Genomic DNA, 19,945 nt, shown 5'->3' with positions numbered 1-19,945 from the left:
TCCAGTTAGAAAGCAGAATATGTAATCATTATTACCTCGGGGACGCCCAGCTTGCGACACGCAACAAGAAAGTGTTCCACGTTGAGTCGACACTTGGCTGAGCTCAGTTTTGGCTGAAAGACGAGACAGCATCATATGTTAGATAATAGTTTTGACGGTGTGCTATGTAGTGGTCTGCTAAGGTGGACTTTGCAGATCGACGCACCACAGCAGGTGACGGAATGTGGATGATAGACACTGAGCGAGCTCGGATGCTGTTGACCAGCTGGCAGAGGACTGTGCCGTTGGACAGCGCCTCCCCAAGATCCTCCGGCAAGGTGATCTTCAGCCGTGTCTCGAGCGTCTGTGAGGTGACAAGACCAATGAGAACACGGGATGATGGGAAAAGTTTAGAAATACCGTAAGTCGTCTTACTTTGCGGAGCTGCATGACCTCCGCTCTCTCTTCTTTGGGCGAGCGAACTGTGGCATGAGACTCACTTGAGGACAAACCTGAGGATGTCACAGGAAGACTTTAGAAGGGCCCAAGCAATTTTGTCAACTTAAGTGCTGCTTTGTGTTGCGTATACCTGTAGGTCTGACGTTGCTGCGAGATGACGTGCGGAACAGGAAGCTGTTGGGTTTCTGGTTCTGAGCGGGTGGAGGAGACGTCTTTGGGGAGGATGGTCCTTCTGGAAGACGTCCGTTTTAGTTTGTTTTTTTTCTTTGTCATATTTTGGCAATGCGTGCGTGTTTTTGCAGTACCTGTCCTGCTCCTGGAGCGCTGGATAAGTAATGTCGATGAAGAACACACAATGTGTTCAGTGCTCTGAGAATTAAGAAAATAAACAATTTATTGAAAGTGTGTTTGAGTAAGGACTTCATAGAAATATAATGTACTGTTACTCACTGCACATCTCGGTCGGGAGCCACGATGGGATGCGCTGCTCACTGGCAATGTACCACTAAAGGGACACAAAGCACAAATTACAAATCAGCACATTGATGACTTTCAACTAATATAAAGTACCTCACAAAAACAAGTACACCCCTCACATTTCTACAAATATTTTATGTTATTGTCCCCTCAAAATAAGTCAACATACAGCCATTAATGTCTAAACCGTTCGCAACAAGAATGAGTACACTCCTACTGTGCCCAAAGTGTCAATATTTTGTGTGGTTACCATTATTTTCCAGCACTGTCTTAACTCTCTCGGGCATGGAGTTCACTACAGCAGGGGTCCTCAATTACAGGTGGTCACCACGTTATGTAAGAGTTCCGTTCCTAGATGTGATGCAAGTCGACTTTTGGTGTACGTCGGACCTTATACCTAAATGAACACCTAAGTCACTCACACTGTACACAAGAGCACAGGAAGGACATATAAAATACTGGTGGTGTCACAAGATCTCGCAAGATTAAAACATGACAAGATTTTTTTGTTCAGAAAACAAACGTCTCGTGGGCACTAAGATTATAAATAATATAATAAATAAATGAATCACTTAAATAAAAATCAACTGGATAATTTTGCCAGTCTCAATGTATTGCCATGTGCATGCATGTCTGATTTGTCTCCCACCTCCAAACAGGTAGGAAGAGAGTTCACTCTGTGCATTGCTTTCAGTACCCTGGCACATTTGTTCCATACAACAACGGCATGAAAGGAGTGAGCCCTTTTGTCAGTCATACAGTCTCTGTCTCAGTGGGTGGAGGCGGGGCCACTAGCATACACACAGCGTACAAGAGTGTGTAGCCTTGTGAGGAGCAATGCAAGGAAGTAGAAATGAGTAGATTGCAATATATTGTCATATACTGTAAATAAAAAGTCAAAAACTCAGAAGACGTTCGACTGGAAAGGCGCGTCATGCGCTGTCAGTGTCAATCACTGCCGGTCAAACAACATACTTGTGCTGGATATTTTGTGTTATATCATACTCATCACAACACAATACCAGTGAATGTTAATCATGTGTTGTTGTTGTGAATATGTCACTTTCTTGGCTTTGTTGTGCGTTCATGGCTGTGTTTGAATCTGGTGACATGACGTCACAGCCAAGATGGTAGCGGTTCAGAAAACTCGCTTTCACTAGTATTTTATATTTGTTCATTTGTCGGATGACAGCAGTATGACAAAAAAGTTTTATTAAGTATTTTCATTTCGTGTTTTTTGGTTTTGTTTTGTTTTTTTGTCATGAGCACTTCAACTAAGTAGAACAAAAGTGCCATTCTTCCTCTCAGTGTAGCGACACGACCACGTTACTCCGCCAGTCCACTAATGTATTAATTCACCAACGTATTACTCTGCTGTGTGTAGGTAACTAGCTCTCTTTTTCTGTTTGTACAGTATTAATAATTCACGGCAGTGAGTACGTAACCATGGAAAACCAAATGCAGTAAACCGGGCACCACCTGTACATATGGCCAGACTTTTTCTCAGCAGACACACACATACAATGGTGTGAGAAAGTGTTTGCCCCCTTTCTGATTTCTTATTTGCATGTTTGTCACACAGATCATCAAACAAATTTAAATATTAGTCAATGACACAACTGAACACAAAATGCAGTTTTTATACTTTTTACTCAGGGAGAAAAAAAAGCCAAACCTACTTTTGCCCCCTAAACCTAATAACTGGTTGGGCCACCCTTAGCAGCAACAACTGCAATCAAGCGTTTGCAATAACTTGTAATGAGACTCTTACAGCGCTGTGGAGGAATTTTGTCTTTGCAGAATTGTTGTAATTCAGCCACATTGGAGGGTTTTCCAGCATGAAGCGCTTTTTTAAAGGTCATGCCACAGCATCTCAATAGGATTCAGGTCAGGACTTTGACTAGGCCAATCCAAAGTCTTCAGCCATTCAGAGGTTGACTTGCTGATGTGTTTTGGGTCATTGTCCTGCTGCAGAACCCAAGTTCATTTCAACTTGAGGACACAAACAGCTGACCGGACATTCTTCTTCTCTTCTTAGGATTTGTTGGTAGACAGCAGAATTCATGGTTCCATTTATCATGGCAAGTCTTCCAGGTCCTGAAGCAGCAAAACAGCCCCAGGCCATCACACTACCACCACATTTCACAGTTGGTATGATGTTCTTTTTCTGAAATGCGGCTTTACTTTTACGCTAGATGTAATGGGACACACAACTTCCAAAAAGTTAAAACCTTTGTCTCGTCAGGGACAGATCATTATCCCAAAGGTCTTGGGGATCACCAAGATGTTTTCTGGCAAAACTAAGACAAGCCTTAATGTTCTTTTTGTTCAGCAGTGGTTTTCGTCTTGGAACTCTGCCATGTAGGCCATTTTTGCCCAGTGTCTTTCTTATGGTGGAGTCATGAACACTGACCGTAACTGAGGAAAGCGAGTTCTTTGGATGTTGATGTGGAGTCTTTTGTGACCTCTTGGATGAGTCGTCGCTGCGCTCATGGGGTAATTTTGGTTAGCCAGCCACTCCTGGGAAGGTTCAGCACTGTTGCATGTGATCGCCATTTGTGGAAAATGGCTCTCACTGTGGTTCGCTGGAGTCCCAAAGCTTTAGAAATGCCTTTATAACCTTTTTCAAACTGATAGATCTCAATTAATCTCAGGTGTTTGTTCATTTTTTCCGCACGGGCCATGTAGGTTTGGATTTTTTTTCCTCCCTTAATAAAAAGTTTCATTTAAAAACTGCATTTTGTGTTCAGTTGTGTTGTCATTGACTACATTTACATTTGTTTGATGATATTAAACATTCAAAAAATAAGAAACCAGGATTCACTTTTTCCCACTACTGTTCAGTTCATTTGCTGATTAGAGCGTGACACCAGTAGTTTACAATATAGAACTTTTTTGGCACTTTTTTCCATTTCATCTGATAGTGTATGTGGGGGGTTTCTTAAGTTCTGATCAAAATTATAACAAAATGAAACACATTCTTGAAATATTTCACTCTGTAGAGAATCTTTTTAATACAGGCGGTCCTCGTGTTACGACTTACTCCACAAATGAATACTGCACAAAGAGAAAACAAGAACTAGTTACGTGTGCATGGCAGAAGAATATGTAGCGTGCGACAAAACACTGAGGAAGGATGTCATATTTGTTCTTTTTAATTAACTTTTTTCCTTTCAAAATGTCTCCCGAGCATGAGGTAGGCTGGAAAGGAAAGTCAAGTGAAATTAGACATTGAAAAATGCCCCAAAAAACTTAGAAACACTGGCTATATGCCCAGTCCAAGCCGCTCAAATGGCGTCACCTCCATCAAAGTTAAAGACAGTATGTTTGAACATGTACAGTAAAAGGATCTGCTCCTATGATCTTGGACAGTAAGCAGTCTACTGTCTCATTATTCAGACTTCCTCCTCCAATAAGCCTGTCCCTGCCTCCCTTGCAACGGTCCTTCCAGTGTGCAAGACAAACACGCGGATAAAAGCAAGCAGTTCTATACTTATTTTAATTACTGTTTTGTTTAATCTTGTATTTAATACTTTTTTATGATTATGTGTACTCTGTACATTGTGAGTAACTCAGGTGTTCATTTAGGTATTTAGTTCTGAATGTGAAAATGTCAATGAAGTTCTTTCTTACACTAAAAGTCAATTTATGCTTTCGTAGGAACAGAACACGTTCGTAGACCGAGGACCTCTGTGCATGTTTCACATTTTGAATTGAAATGAAAAAAAAAATCAACTTTTCAAAGATATTATAATTTATTGAATAAATGTTAAATCCTAGTCAAACTAATATAGGAACACAGTAATTTGAACTCAAATGGGAAGCACTTGTGATGTTGAATCTGTTCACACATCTTACTCTGAGCAACTTCCTGTCGGAGGCGCATAGGCCACAAGACTTCCTGTTTTGTTCAGTGCCTTCAGCAAACTGCAAAAATAGAGCAGCATATAATTAGATAAGACAGGCAGACCAGAGCAGTTTCTACTGTCTACTTCATGTTGCGCGATGATTATATAGTATGTACGAAGATACAAACTACTAAAAAAAAGCATGTGGATCTCATCTACAGGGGTAAAACTATGGCATAGTATGGATGATGAAAAAAAGTTTGTACTTTAATTACGAGACTCAAAAATATTTCGAAATGTAATAGAAAAATATAGAGCAATATGATTATGTACTATGTACGAAGATACAAACTACTAAAAAAAAAAGCATGTGCATCTCATTTACAGGGGTAAAACTATGGAATAGTATGGATGATGAATGTAAGTTTGTACTTTAATTACGAGATTCAAAAATATTTTGAAATGTAATAGAAAAATATCGAGCAATAGTATACGTAGATTATGATTATGAAACTGTTGTTTTTGTAAAAGTCATGTTTTTGTTTTTTTTCTTCCCTATATTTGTTTTTTGTACTTGCTTGACAATAGTATACCAACATGTTGATAATAAATGTTGATAAGTGTGACTTCAGCTAAAAACACTTTCACTTTTAATAAAGTGTCCTTGTACTGTAGTTTGAATTTGAATTCAATGACTACAATAAAATTATCCAAACATTATTTTATTATTCATTATTTAATTTAATTATTAACAATTTTTATTAATTAATTATTAATTTATTTGATCAAATCAGAGACCAAGAATAACATTTCATCTTGAAAGGCATGTTATAGTAATAATAAAATGGAGAATAACAGGCTAAATGGGCACCTGTTGACCAAACGTGAAGAGGTGGTAGTATTAACGTAACGTAACAGTTATTCAGACAACGATAGCCTAAACAACATAACTAGTTTACTTGCAGTTTGTAATCTACAGAATATGATTTTCTTTTAGGGGGCATTTGTGTTCGGTATTTCTCAGTCGTCTTTATAAGTTGATGTTTACATTGTTAATTTTCAGTGTTACAGGAGTGATAGGAGTAGCAGATATTGGCACACAAGCCGAGAGCGCCCTCTCGCGGCTGTCAGTGTGAAAAAAAACATGTAAGTCGCTCCGTAGTTGCAGGACCAGCCATGAAAAAATGTGCAACTTATAGTCCAGACAATACAGTACACAAGGCTTTCTGGAAGAACCTTTGTGACGCAATGAAATATGAGAGGCTAGCAAGGATTCCAAGGAAATTATGATTTACCTGGCCTTCTCTCCCTGCTGCTGTTGCTGTTGTCGCTCTCGCTCCTGCCAGATGAGCAGCGTGCCTGGCCGGCGCCGCTCCTCCATGGTGGGGCTGGAGGGCGACAGTGGCGAGGGCGACAGTGGCGAGGGCGACGAGGGTAGGACAACCTCCACTTGAACAGTGGCTCTGTATGAGATAGAGAACTAAAGTTTGTTTGTTTTTGTTTCGTTTTTTTTTTACTTGCTGCACCCTTTTGGATGAAGACTGAGGCTATATTCACACTGCAGGTCAATTCCAATTTTTTTGGTCATATGTGACCTATATCTGATTTTTTCATGTCAGTTTGAACAGCACAATTTCATTTTTCAAATGCGACTCAGGCCTCATTCGTATGCAGTGCAACTGCAGGATGAACGGTCAGGTCGCATATATTCGACCTATACGTCATCAAAAGGCGTACAGTATATATTGCCCTGCTTACAGAGACTGTCAAAGTACTCACTGACGTAGGCATCCGAAAATCTTTTTTAAAAAGTGTCAGTGAAGCGGCTCACGGTTCCTGCCACACACGCGCTCCTCACAACGACGTCACAGCAAGTTCTCCACAAACTGCTATAGCCAAAATTCTTGACCTCTTTCTTCTTAATCCGCTACGCAAGATCATTTGGTTAAGAAAATATTGACTCCCATTGAACAAAATCCTTGAAATTGCCACAAATGTGCCGAGAAGCGCACACACTGCAGCAATCTTTACTTCCGTAGACCCACGGAAATGGGTGTGACGTCGTGCTTTTGTCGTCACATTGACACGTCATTTTTTGGTAATATGAATAACACAGAAAAAAAATCTGATTTTAACATAAAATTCGAATTGGGCATCATACTCTGCAGTGCGAATGTAGCCTGAGTCACTGTAGTGAGTGTAACACGTACAAAAAAACTACAATTCATGGGTGTGTATTTAAATTTAAAGAAAAAAAGCTGCCTACATGTCAGCGTGTCTTTCTACTTACATTACAGCTTTTTGCTCTTTTGCTCCCATTTTGTTGCGTTTTTTTTTGTAATTGTATTTATACAACATGCTGTGGGCCGATAAAAAATTTGCTGTTGCGCATACAACAGCTGACATGTGCATTTTGGCCAATCAGAAGCCAGCCAAGTCAGCTGTGGTGCGCATTACAACGCATCTGTTCATCCATATAGTGAAATATTAGATGTACAATGACGTGTACATAGGGCTAGGCAATATGGGCCAAAACTCATATCTCGATATATTTAGGTTGAATATGAGTATACGAAATATATCCCAATATTTTTTCCACAAAATGAGTTTAGTTAAAGTCAAAGCCAAATATGCGTACAAAGTTATTTTATTAAAATTTTCAAAATCTTATAGAAAAATAGCCGCTAAAATGAAATAGTCTATTTTCTTTTTGAAATATAGAAAAAGTAAAATGTAATCTTCAACCGTCTTTATAACAAACCTTTAGCTATGCTCAAATCCCCAGCTACTACCAAAAGCACAAGAAAACAAAATACGAAATAAAGTGACCCCATTTAAGAGGACGTTTTTAAATGTCAGCAGCAACTCAAAAAAAACTTTACTTTGAATGGTACAATTTTTGTAGGTAAACGTTTTTAAAAGACATAAGCATGTCCTTATTTCTTTAAAGATTTTGGGCCAGGAACACCAACCTTGTACATTTGTGGTAGAGCTTGTGCTAAAAAGTTGCGACTGTGAAGCTCGCAGGACATGTGGGTCCATTGTTTTCAGCAGGTTTTTGAATCCGTTCTTTTTCTCACTGTTGCAACGAGGACCATATCTTTAGCCATGTGATAGGACACTGCTTTAGTAATAACACACCACTTTGCACTTTCATGAGGAACGCAACAGGAAAAAGAAGCACGCACTCATTGCTATGTTGTGGCAGGAGCTTTGTGGTGTTTCAGCCCACCGCTTCAAACACTTGGACTGGATTTTGTGCAAAGTTTTAAAGTGTTGAAAAAGATTGTAGTGCTTCTGCACGTGACGGTCACTTTTTCCAAGTACCCCCAAATTACTGAGCCACTGCTTTTTCTTGACACATTGTCGCCTCCATGTTTATTGAAGACTCAGTGAGGCTTCTGCTCCGCACCTCCTGTCACTTCCTGCATGCACGGAGGGGGGTGGGGCAGGAGCTCACACAGTGCAGAGAGATGAATGAGACAAGCCAAGGGTTACAGCGCAAATCGAGTCTATATCGATATGAACGATATGCTTGTTTTTGATATCATGCTTAAAAGAAATATCAATGTATTAATAATATCAATATATCGCCCAGCCCTACGTGTACATTATCTTTACAATCAGAAAAAATTTGACCACAATGTAAACTGCCTCCCACACCACAGATAGATTACGGTCCTGTGGGAAACACTGAATGGTATTTTGAAAAAGTGCACAGAGGGCCACAGTTAGCTGACTGACAAATAATGTTCTGTTGACTTTCCCCAGCTCTGCAAATATTGGATCAGGGGACCTTGGAACACACGCATGACACAGTGAGAAAAGGTTATTAAAAAAAGTTACAAACCGGCATATTGTGGAGTCATTATTGTGGGATGGCGACACTCTCTCCCTCAGCCGCTGGAAATCATTGACACAATGAACAGAGGAAGTTGTGCAAGAAGCTTCACATCGAGCAGAGTGACACACGTACCTGTGGATGTACCTCGGGAGGAGGAGTAGGGGGGTCCGTCTTCATCTCGTCATCCTCTTCCTCTGTCACGCTGCTGTCAATGAAGTCCATCTTTTCCGCTTGGCCATTGACTGCAAATAAAGCACAATGGAGACTTTTTATTCTATTCTACTGTCTGACAAAATGTCTTCTACGAGATGCTCTCACCTTTGTTAGATTCTAGAAGAGAGACATCTTCCTCTTCTTCCTTCTCCTCCTCCAGGTTTCTCTGGTCTCTGCTGACCTCAGACATGCGGAGGGAACGCTCTGAGAAGTCATCTGCTGACTGGAGGCACACACACGTACACAGTCAGGGAAGTACTTGTTACTTCAGTAACAGACCTGGCAACCTTAAAGAAATGTTTACAGTGAAGTAGATCCCCGCTTTTCACGGGGGTTACGTTCTCTGCCTGCTCACGAATGGTTAAAGTAAGAAGTAATTCATACGCCCTTAAAAATGTCTATATTTCTGACACACTGCTCGCTCCTACCCCTCCAAACCCTCCTGCAAGCTTGACATTGACATTCTCCTACAATTTCGGATCAACATTTGCAATAAAAAGTGACTGTTGGAATTAGATTAGATTCAGCTCCAGAACCCTCTTTCTCTATACTTGGTGCCCGTGATTTATTTTACCTCGTTTTTGCTGTTTCTTTTTGGTTTAATTAAAACAATGTGCCGCGGAATTAAAACGACACGTGGGCCTGCACTCTGGACATCCCTGCTTTTATAGCTGTTCGAGTTTGAGCGAATGACGGGATGTCAACTTATGTAAGCAACCTCAACTCTCGTCGATGGTAATTAGCAATGGTAATGAAAGACAGACGGGGAACTGGAATCGGTGTGTTCCAACAGTCACTTTTATTGCAAATGTTGATCAGAGAATGTGTTCTCAAAGGTGGGCCGTACACCTTCTGAACAAGTTGTATACACACAGGAAATAATTATGTAAAAAAAAAAAAAAAGCCCAACCATCAAAGCCTTTACGGTCAGTGTATTTTTTGGAGGTGCATGTCACACGAGGAAGAGAAGCGGCAGTTTGCAGGGGGAGGTGCAACAAAATGTGTACCTAGAAAGGAGCGAAGCGTATTCAATAAGGGTGTCACAAGATCTCATGAGATCAAAACGTGATGAGATATCGCCTTCGAAGAAAAAAAAAATGTCTTGCGATAATAAATAAATACATTAATCAAACAATAAATGAAAGTGAACTTGAACATTTTACGGACCTCCATATATTGCTATGTGCACGAGTGTTGGTTTTCCTCCTCTCTCGCCTCCAAACAAGAAGAGAGTTGACTCTGTGCATTGGTTAAGCACCTAGAAGCTTCACTGACCAATGGCTTGAGACGTTATGAGATGGAGTGACACCTCTTGTCAGTCATACAGTCAATTTGTCTCTGTGGGGAGAGGCGGGGCCGCTAGCATAGCATAGCGTGAGGAGCAAAAGTTTTTGGCAGACTGTACGCCTTGCCTTTGAGAGAATATGTCACAAACGGCAATTCCACAACTTTAAAGAGTCAAAGATGACATATTAAAGGGTAATATTACATTATTATGATGTATTATTATTATTATATCATAACATTAGTGGTTCATTTGGTCTCAAAAAAATGTTGACCATAATATTGTGTACGGTTAATTTGTGGGACAGTAAACATATCAAAATGCTCCTCTCCTGCATTGCTTTGTAACTCCGTTAAATAAAAGTTTGTTTATCCAGTAATATTTTTCCGATTGTGCTTTTCTTATAATTTGAAAAGGTTGAACTCTCGTCTCGTTCTAGTGGACCCAATCTCGTGTTTCATCCCGTCTCGTGAGTTGGGTGTCTCTTGGCATCCATAGTATTCAAGGGTCAAAATGCATGCCAAATTACGCAAAATGCGTACATGTTGGCAGATATGCAGTAGCTTGTTCAACAATAGTGTGTGTACTGTTGACTTACTTCATTTCCAGACCATCTTTTGCTGCCACTATCAACGCTGTTAAAACCAGAGTCTAGGCCTCCAAACTGACTGGTGAACAGCTCTTGATCTGACAAACTGCAACATGCACATTACTCATTAGTACCATGAGGGTCGTAGTGTTACTGATGTACTGTGCAAAGTCACTGACCAGCTGTTGAAGGCGGTGGGCCGAAGGTGTCTCTCCAGCTCCTCCTGGCTCCTCTTGCAGGCCTCCATGTTGAGATATTTGAAGATGTGGTACTTTCCCTTGGAGCAGATCTGTGCGGGGGGCATCTGCAGTGGGTTGCTGTCCAGTAAGATGCTCTGAAGGTGCCGCATGTGGCGGTAGCACAAGGGCACCTGGGTGATGCGATTGCAGGACACATCGAGGCGGACTAGTGGGAGCTCTGAGATTTCTGCACACAGGTGAAGAAAGTATGTTGACCTCCTTCTGCGACATAAAGATTGTATTTCAATGTAATGATTCAGTTGGGTTTGTGCGTACCTTCAGGCAAAGTGGTGAGCTGGTTCCTCCTCAAGTTTAAGTCCCGGAGACACTCCAGCTGGCACAGTTCTGCAGGTAAACACTGCAGCTCGTTGCAGCTCACGTCCTGACAGTGACGAAAAGCAAACATCGACATCAAACAGCACAATAGAATGATCCTGGACCATGTGTGTGAGTGCACGCGCGTGTGAGGTACCAGCTGACGGAGATGTGCGAGGGAGAATATGGAGGTGGGCAGTGAAGATAGCTTGTTGTTGCTGATGATGAGCACTCGCAGGAGAGGAAGCTCAAATACTGACGGGGACAAACTGGACAGAAGATTTCGGCTGTGGACGCAAACACGTTTCATACTAATTGTTATTTCCAATCTATTTACACTCATATGTTGACAAGTACATGCAAAATAGGATATTAGATTGGATTGGCAAATTATCAGTATCATGTAAAATAGCAAGCCTTTCCACAAATGTTTTGTAAGTCAATAATGACATGACAGTTAATGCAATGATGGATAAACATTTATCCGCTTACATTTCATGTACAGTTGTCACTCACTTATCGCGGTTAATTGGTTTCAGGTCCGACCGCAATAAGCAAATTTCTGTGATTTACGACTCAATATTAGTAGATGGAATATTTTCACCTTAGTAGATGGAATATTCAAACCTTCTTAAAAGGTTAACGCCATCTTAGACATAAGATTAGACTCACACGTTAGCAATTATACAGCAGCGTACTTCCTGGTGGCTACTGTCTCATCAATATAACGTTACTGACACCTAAAGACCAGTGTAGAATACTACCCTACTGCTGCTGCTGTTTATGGTTAAGGAGAGACTCACAATGCCCTTCAATCGCTTTATTAACAAGCAGAGACCACATGCAGTGACACAGGGGTTTCTGTCACCATCTCGCTACAACGCTAACCTGTTGCTGTACTTCATACGTCTTCATGCGTCGTCCGTATGGCCAGTGTGTGTATATCGTACATTTTGCTTGTGTCAGGTTTGAGCAAAATTTAAATTTTTTCCTATGTCACACTTGCGGGCTCCTATGTGTGACGTGTGCCACACATGCACCACACATACGTAATTGGTGCAGCCAACACACGTTTAGATATTTCGTACGTCGTCCATGCGTATCAAGATCTTACACCTTCATGGTCACTAGAACTACACTACCGGTCAAAGGTTTTAGAATATTCCAATTTCTCTGGAGGAAAAACCATTTAACATTTTTAAGTGTTAAGATGTCTGTCTGTCTCTCTTCCATTGTTAATTCCCTTTTTCTTGACATTTTTGTAGCAACAAATTACAATGCTGTTCAACTGATGTTCACAAGGTTATGTACCACAGTTTGTTTCTGAACACTGTTTTTATGCAGACAGCAGGTATAAAGCACTCCAGATCTTGAAACACCTGTAGGAATTAGTTGTACCAACTGCCAAGGCTTAATCAACCTCCATTTCTGCAGAATAGTTTTAAATTGTCGACCCATTTTGTGGTCCCTGAAACAGGCCATTTTGTATAATTCTGAAATAAACGTTCTCCACGCACAAAAGAAAAAAACTGTGATTTGGGGAAAACTAGGAATCGGACGCCCAAAAAAAACCCAAAAAACTGACATCCGGCTGTGACCTAGGGTTAACCTATCACTGCACTACATCACTTAACATGTGTGTCACCTTTTGCCATTTCTCCAAAGAGTGCATAGTCCAGTTACAAAGGTGGCTGACTGGTGCACAACGTCAGGTTGTGTTTTTATAGATAACATACTTTGCGTGGAAAACGCCATACACAACTTTTCAGCCCTGTTTTTCAGCTTTATAGATGAGACCCCTGGTCTGCAAGAAGCGATTAGCTTGTTTGTTGTTTGATTTACTGACACAAACAATAACATAGTTAGCAATATCGAGCGGTTTCTTTTGTTTTTGTTTATTTTACCTGAGATTGAGGTAGGTGAGAGCCTGGAGGTTGCCCAGGCAGGAGGACAGTGAACGCATGCCATTGTGGTAAAGACTCAGTGTTTCCAACGAGATGAACTGACCAAGCTCTTCTGGTAGCTCACACAGACGATTCTTCGACAGATCTGAATTAAAAAAAAAAAAAAAAAAAAAAAAAACACAGATTGACCATGTATTGGACTTCATGCTTATTTGTTTACATACCATCCCTCTCCCTCTTCACTTTTACTGCTCACCATATACTCTTCCCTGGAGAAACACTGGTAATAAGTAGCAAGAAATGAAGTGCGCAAGCAAAAAGCCATCACTAGACTAGATGTCTACTGTAAAAAGCCCCATTAGCACTGAGCTTTCACTGACACGGAAGTCAGTCAATGGCAGACATGCCGATGGCTGTTTATTGATTTGTTTTTGCATGGCCGCAGGAAGCTATTTAAACAAGGCCCTTGATAAAATGGATTGGCACAACCTAAGGCACAAAAATATTATCTAGAAGGACTAGAGCCATCCTATCTAGTCTTTGAGCATGAACTGATGAAGCCCGCTTGGATGAGAGGCGAAACATCTAAGACAAACTGAACAGTCCAGTTCCGTTTGATGCAATTCCCTCAGAATACAATGACCTGGATGAATGACAATGTTCACAGCCATGACTAATAAAATAATAAACGTGTATTTGCAACATTTCACTTGGACTGAATAAACACAGCAGTCTAGTGTGTGTGTGTGTGTGTGTGTTTTCATCTAATACAGTGGGATGGATGAAGTACAGTAGCAGCGTAATCCCGATCTCTCCCAATCTCCAGTGTCCCATTGCTGCAGGGGCGCAGCGTGAACAAAAGGTGGGGGTGGAAGTGGTGTCTACATGGGGGATGGAGTGGCCGTCTGGTCTCTGTAGCCACTGTTGCTAGAGACAACCAAATATGTGGGAACCCCCGTTTTACAAAGAAGGTGAATGAACACCAAATCTAAAGTAATCCATTGCAGGAAAACTGATCGTGTAACATGTTGTCAAACACAGCAATCAATGTGTATCATAGGCCGACATATACAGTACATATATATTTTACCGCACGGGCTGGCCATATTTCTTCAGCACAAACATTTAATCTAAAAACACTAATGCAGCATATTCTCAGGAGGCACCCTCCCAAATATCCTTAGCATTGACTTAGACTATAAGCGTCATGGGAGAAGCATGTGAACTGGCATGAGCCTGCCGTGATTCAGCATGACAGCAACAGACTGACAAGATGCTGACATCGTCATGGTGCTGGCAGATACAAGCTTGACACACATTGACCTCTTTACACACCGTTACACAATGATACTATTGGATACTGTATTTTATGCATCATTCATAATACATGACCATGTCCCTTCACACGATGACATATACAATCACCATCCATCAGCCTAAAGTATTCTAATACTTCCTCAGTTTTTTTGGCCCCTCGTTTCCTTTTATTTCTATGTGGGTCACTGGCCAAGGGATAAAAATGCTGTGCAGTGCTGCATAAAAGTAGGACAACATTCCTTACCAAGCACCATGATGTGAATGAAGTCCAATACAAGAGGACAGCTCTCCTCAGACAACATTAAAGTAGCTCAAAGTCACAACTAGCTGTTCATGAAGTTATAAGGCGTTTGCGCTGCCATTTAAAGGCTGAACTAATAAAAGCAAATATGTTTCTCTAGTGTACAGTACATGTATTTTCCATTGTTTACCAGAGCCAGAGTGTAATAGATCCAGTAAGCGCTACTCATACTCACAGACGGCTAATACAAAACACTTGCTATGAAATCACTGCTTGGGGTGCGGCCAAAGGTGAATCACAAGCACTTCATCGCACTAAGGGAATACGCACGGAGTCACACCATGCAATCAAAAAGAAAAATATCTCTAAGATTGTCCTTTTGACAACTGTATCAGGTCACAGCACATATTAGTGCTATTTACAGTTTTTAAAGAGGAGGCCTTTGAATGCATCATCAAAACAGGTTGATGGGCCTGTCAAATCAAGAGCAAATACTCAACAACCGCAAGCTTATTCAGACAGTTTCACAATTACAGGTCATATCAAATGTTTCAACACTGTTCTGCCAGCAAGTAAGGCATCAAGTAGCACGAGAAGCTATAATCATCTTCACCTAAGCGGTCATTCGAGCTCAAACTTCTCAGCAAAACTACAGAGAAGCCGCATGTCCGTAATACGCACCTCTAGGTGTGTGACATGCACTCAACACAGAGAAATAGTGATTAAATGAAAGAAGCTTTTGAGAAAAGTAAAATGAAAAGCCCAAAGACCCTTCCTACAGCAGATGACGGTGGTGTGTGTTATTATGTCCTTGGCAAAGAAATCATTTCTGACTTGGCCTGCTCTCCTCCCACACTCTCCTCTCTCCCCCTCCAGTTTCACCACCTCCTCCTCGCCATTCTTTCCCTCCCACTGACTGCATGCAAAGTTCAACTTGTGAACACATCCGCGGCATAAAAACCAAAAATACATCTCAGTGATTACATCTGTACAAACTTGATTAAAACTCAAGAGTGGAGCACAACGAAAAGTGAAAAACGTGCAAGAGACGGAGCAGATGGCAAAAGTAGCAACACTGCACCGATCGCCATGGCAACCGCATGCACACAGCCGAGCTGTGAAAACACGGCTACATCACAGAAGAAAGTCATTGTAGCAGACATTAGGAATAAAGCAGTAAAATAGTATTGTGTTACATGATTCATGACAGGAACAGTCGCTTAGGGGTGCACAAAAAAAAACAAAAAAAATGAAAAAATATGCTATCTCAATATACATCTTTTGCAATCTAATTTCTAAGTACAGTCATCCCTTGCTTTTCTTCCCCACTCCGTTTAAGTTTAGAATAAGTAAATTGGAGGCTAACTAGTAACATGCAATGCTTAAAGCCATGGCCATCTCTTGTGTCCCTGCAATGATCCCGTAGCCTGCGCATTAGCAATGTGGCGTAGGGGTGTTATATCATGTCTACAGGGCTCTAATAATGGTAAAAAAAAATTTTTAAAAGAAGCTCTAACTATGAAAATATGAAATTTATTAATATTGTATCTTACTTCACAGAAATTCATTTATCTCGGTCGGGACTGTATGAAGGTTTTGTTGTGTTTTTTTCCCTGAACAGGCTGCCATCACAAACATGCTACCATTTTACTCAAATTTTACTCATGTTAGCATGACAGCCGACACTTCTTCCTCACTCTCCACGTCCCCCGGAGAACCTCGTGAGCCAGGGCAGCACATTCAACCTACCCTGGCCCCCAAGTATGCTGGTTATTATTCATTAGCTTGCAGGAAGCACAATCGCATTAATTCATTTTGCTTTTGACTTGTCTTCATTACATAAATGTATTGTAGCGTGAGCGATCATGCCATGTTTTTTACTTGATGGATTATTTTGTCTTTTATTAATTTCTATTAAACTGTTGTTCCGGTGCCTCCCATGAAGAACGTCAGAAAGACCATTGGAAGTTTCTTTAAAGTACAACAAGACAATGAGCAGTCTAATACGTATAATAATAATAATAATAATAATAGTAATCAAAAACAGTAGTAATCAAAACGCGTGATTTTGGACACATGTCTCTGAATGTGTGTGTGCCAATTTGAATTGCATAGGTGACTACGTCTTCCTTAACCACAAGCACAGACATTACACTTTGTTGAGGATTTTGTGTGTGCAGAGGCTGACATCCCATTAGAAAAGTTAGCCAAGCTAAATCCGTTTCTGAAATAATGTGCAAAATTGGCCAATGATGTGTTGAATGGATAAATATAAGAATGTTTGCATTTAATTAACGGACGTTTTACTGTCTTTACCGTCACAAAAGTACACACTCTATGCTGGTAAAGTAAGTGTAAGAGGTAAAAACTAGGGATGTACCGGTCCAATCTTCAGGATCAGGATCGGCTGCCGACCTGCTGTATTTGTGAAGATCGAATAATATTGTCTTCTGCCATGAGATTGGGCCGATCCGGTTGCCATATCATGTTCGTAACTCTGAGCCACACTCCAATATGGTAGGTGCAGTAATGCGCCTCAAAGCTGGTTGCCACTCGACTCGCGCCACCCGAAAGAAGAAGAAAACACCACCATGCAGGCGTGACCGTGGTAAAGTTAGTTTCACGTTGGACGTTGGATATTCGGCTCCGTAGCTACAGCGGTAGTATTTTGCGAGTATTTTTCCAATTTTATCCTTTATCGGATGGACTTTTATTGGATTAGGTAGCTGACTCACAAAAAAGGATCGGATTGGATCGGAAGCCAAAAAATGTGGATCGGGACATCCCTAGTAAAAACAAGCTAAATCCTAAAAATGAAAACAAAATTTGGGAAAAATAAAACAGATTTCAGAGGGCCTAAATATCAGGAAGATTGCCTTTTTATATTGTCATATGTGTGATTTTAGTCCTATTGTTAAAGGTGTCAGCACACAATAAACATGTATGTTGTGAGCTGTTCAAAGGAAGGTCTACGTCGCTTTAACCAATTACGGTATTCTGTTCAATAACCTCATGTCAGCCATACATCACTGAAGGCTACCAATTACCTTGAGGACTGTTAATGACCCGTTGCAGAGCTCGACTGTGCAGTCATGAACATCCTTGCCAATTTGATACGGTTCCCATATTCCATGTGACCCAATTAAACAGGGCTGTAATTAATCTCTGGTCGGCATTTTTTCTCAAAATGTACACCTACTACCATTACACTTTTTTTTAAAGAACCCTCGAGCTGAAACATGAAAAGTTATGAGTAATGATATAAAAGTGATGTTGAAGACAACAATGCCTTAGAGGTGCCCTCAGAGGCCCCCCAAGCATGCTGCATCATGAACTTGCTCGCTAAATGAGCCATCTGGACAGCAAACAGAGTTGAGGTTCATGGATCTGCCATCTTACATAAGACATACAAGGCCTGGTCTTTCATTATTCACAAGCCAGTCCTCCTCACACACCATTAGATTATTTACCCACCCTCATAGGGTTCCATTGTGTCACATCAGGAGTGTGTGTGCAGGAGACAAAATATAATGTCGAGGGTTTGAATCCAGCCTCGGAGCATCGACAGTCAAGTGTTGTCTTGTGTGTCTCAGCCTTCGCTCTGGTTACCTCCCATGGGAGTGGGGAGGGAGAACCACTTTGCACCAGCTGCCACGAACTCAAAAATACTTTCAATGCTCCACCATGACACATGAATCATGCTCTGAATCATCAACACGGACTAGCATTTAGTTAACTGAAGAACTCAAGGATTGCAAAAACATGACAATTTTATGCAAAGCAGCCACTTACTTAGCTGCGTGTTGCTGAATACAAGTAAACCACAAGCACTAAACTGGTATGATATTGTTTCAACATTCATTAAATTTAAATATATTCGAAAAGGAGTAGGATCACAGAACTGTGACCATCATGACATTCATGGAATACAAGTCATTTTATTATTTAGGTTATTTAGTGAGTGTTTACAGTTTCCTGCAGTGAAATAGGCAGAGATTGCAAACAATTTAGTGACAATATAGTCCTCATAGCTCCCTGCAGTGAAAAGGGCAGACAGTGAAGACAAGACAAAGCAGAAGTGAAGACTTGAGTGAACTGTGAGCCAACATCCGCAGCCTAGAGGAAATAAAGCAAGCGGGGGCTGGGCCGTGTGTGTGTGTGCGTGTGTGTGTGTGTGTGCGCGTGTGTGCGTGTTGGGGGGGTTGGTTGTTAAGGGGGAGTGCACATGAGGATGGGGTCCAACATGTACACACGCAGTTTGAACGACACACAACAGATGTAAACAACTGATATGACTGACACAAGGTTATTTCCATATGTTAGGCTCAAGTGCATGCTCAGACATGCACACACACACGCATGCTAGTGTTTGTAAGTTTCATGTAGCTCATGTTGGAATGCTGAATGCTGCATTGAACTTTAAACTGAGCCACCGCAGACATCTAAGAACTTGTGATATTTCCTCCATTCATCCATTTTCTAATGCTGATCTTCAGGTTCAGGAGGAAGCTAGAGCCGAGACTGATGACTATGAGTAAATCACACCTCATAGACACAACCTTCCACAACTACAATCGCTGAGTGTCGATCAATCCCAAAACTGCCTGCAAGATAGATAGCACACGTAATACCATTTTTTTTTTATTTACAGTGGTACCTCGGTTCACGTCCGCCCTGGTTAGCTCAAAATTTTTTGCCTTGGCTTGCGTTCGCCCGTCTGGTTTGTTTACGCTGGCATCTTGGATCACACGCACAAGACTAAATCTTGTGATATTTGCACGCAATGCATTGTGGGCTGTGGGCACCACTTTAAGGACAACAGCATTTGTTGATATCAGAGTTGTAGACAGATACACAACATAACAAACACATGGACCGTACAAAAGAGAAAGACGATGGACAATACCAAAACAAAGGTGCAAAACCGCTTAAAAAGAAGACTGCCGTCATTTCAGAGTAGGCCTGGGCAATAAACCGAAAATTTACCACGATAACCAACGTAATTTTGTCCATGTCGGTAAATTGTGTTTTAATAAAAAAAGACAGTAAGTCTTTTTTGTCTGTTTTGACTGTGTGTGCTAGTATGCTGTGTTCATGCCCCTTTAAGATGAGGTACAGCGTGTGTCGTCACGTGACTCCACCCATCCAGCCTGAACAAGAAGGGAAACTGATGGTTCAAATGAAGAAGCGTACTGTATAGTGCCAGCATTTCACTCGCTTATGCGACTAGAAATA

The 19,945-nt window shown here is 41.1% G+C and overlaps 1 protein-coding gene across 3 annotated transcripts in view; it reads right to left on the bottom strand.

Moving 5' to 3' along the window:
• The window catches only part of lrch4 (leucine-rich repeats and calponin homology (CH) domain containing 4), a 31,915-nt gene that overhangs the window by 3,779 nt on the left and 8,191 nt on the right, over positions 1-19,945 (bottom strand). For 2 of the 3 annotated variants that reach the window (XM_054753939.1, XM_054753936.1), the window contains exons 2-17: positions 13,153-13,297; positions 11,406-11,535; positions 11,210-11,315; positions 10,874-11,120; positions 10,704-10,800; positions 8,926-9,043; positions 8,740-8,849; positions 8,614-8,666; positions 6,059-6,226; positions 4,774-4,842; positions 889-943; positions 744-807; positions 569-670; positions 415-491; positions 206-343; positions 36-113 (exon numbers count right to left, since the gene is read on the bottom strand). In XM_054753939.1, coding sequence (XP_054609914.1) covers positions 36-113; positions 206-343; positions 415-491; positions 569-670; positions 744-807; positions 889-943; positions 4,774-4,842; positions 6,059-6,226; positions 8,614-8,666; positions 8,740-8,849; positions 8,926-9,043; positions 10,704-10,800; positions 10,874-11,120; positions 11,210-11,315; positions 11,406-11,535; positions 13,153-13,297 — 1,757 coding nt within the window. The remainder of the gene's footprint in view (positions 1-35; positions 114-205; positions 344-414; positions 492-568; positions 671-743; positions 808-888; positions 944-4,773; positions 4,843-6,058; positions 6,227-8,613; positions 8,667-8,739; positions 8,850-8,925; positions 9,044-10,703; positions 10,801-10,873; positions 11,121-11,209; positions 11,316-11,405; positions 11,536-13,152; positions 13,298-19,945) is intronic. The other variant, XM_054753938.1, reaches the window with a different exon arrangement.

Source organism: Dunckerocampus dactyliophorus, chromosome 15 (genome assembly GCF_027744805.1).
Source record: "Dunckerocampus dactyliophorus isolate RoL2022-P2 chromosome 15, RoL_Ddac_1.1, whole genome shotgun sequence".
NCBI lineage: Eukaryota > Metazoa > Chordata > Actinopteri > Syngnathiformes > Syngnathidae > Dunckerocampus > Dunckerocampus dactyliophorus.
The sequence above is the reverse complement of the archived record's forward strand: the minus strand, read 5'-3'. Positions and strand labels throughout refer to the sequence as shown.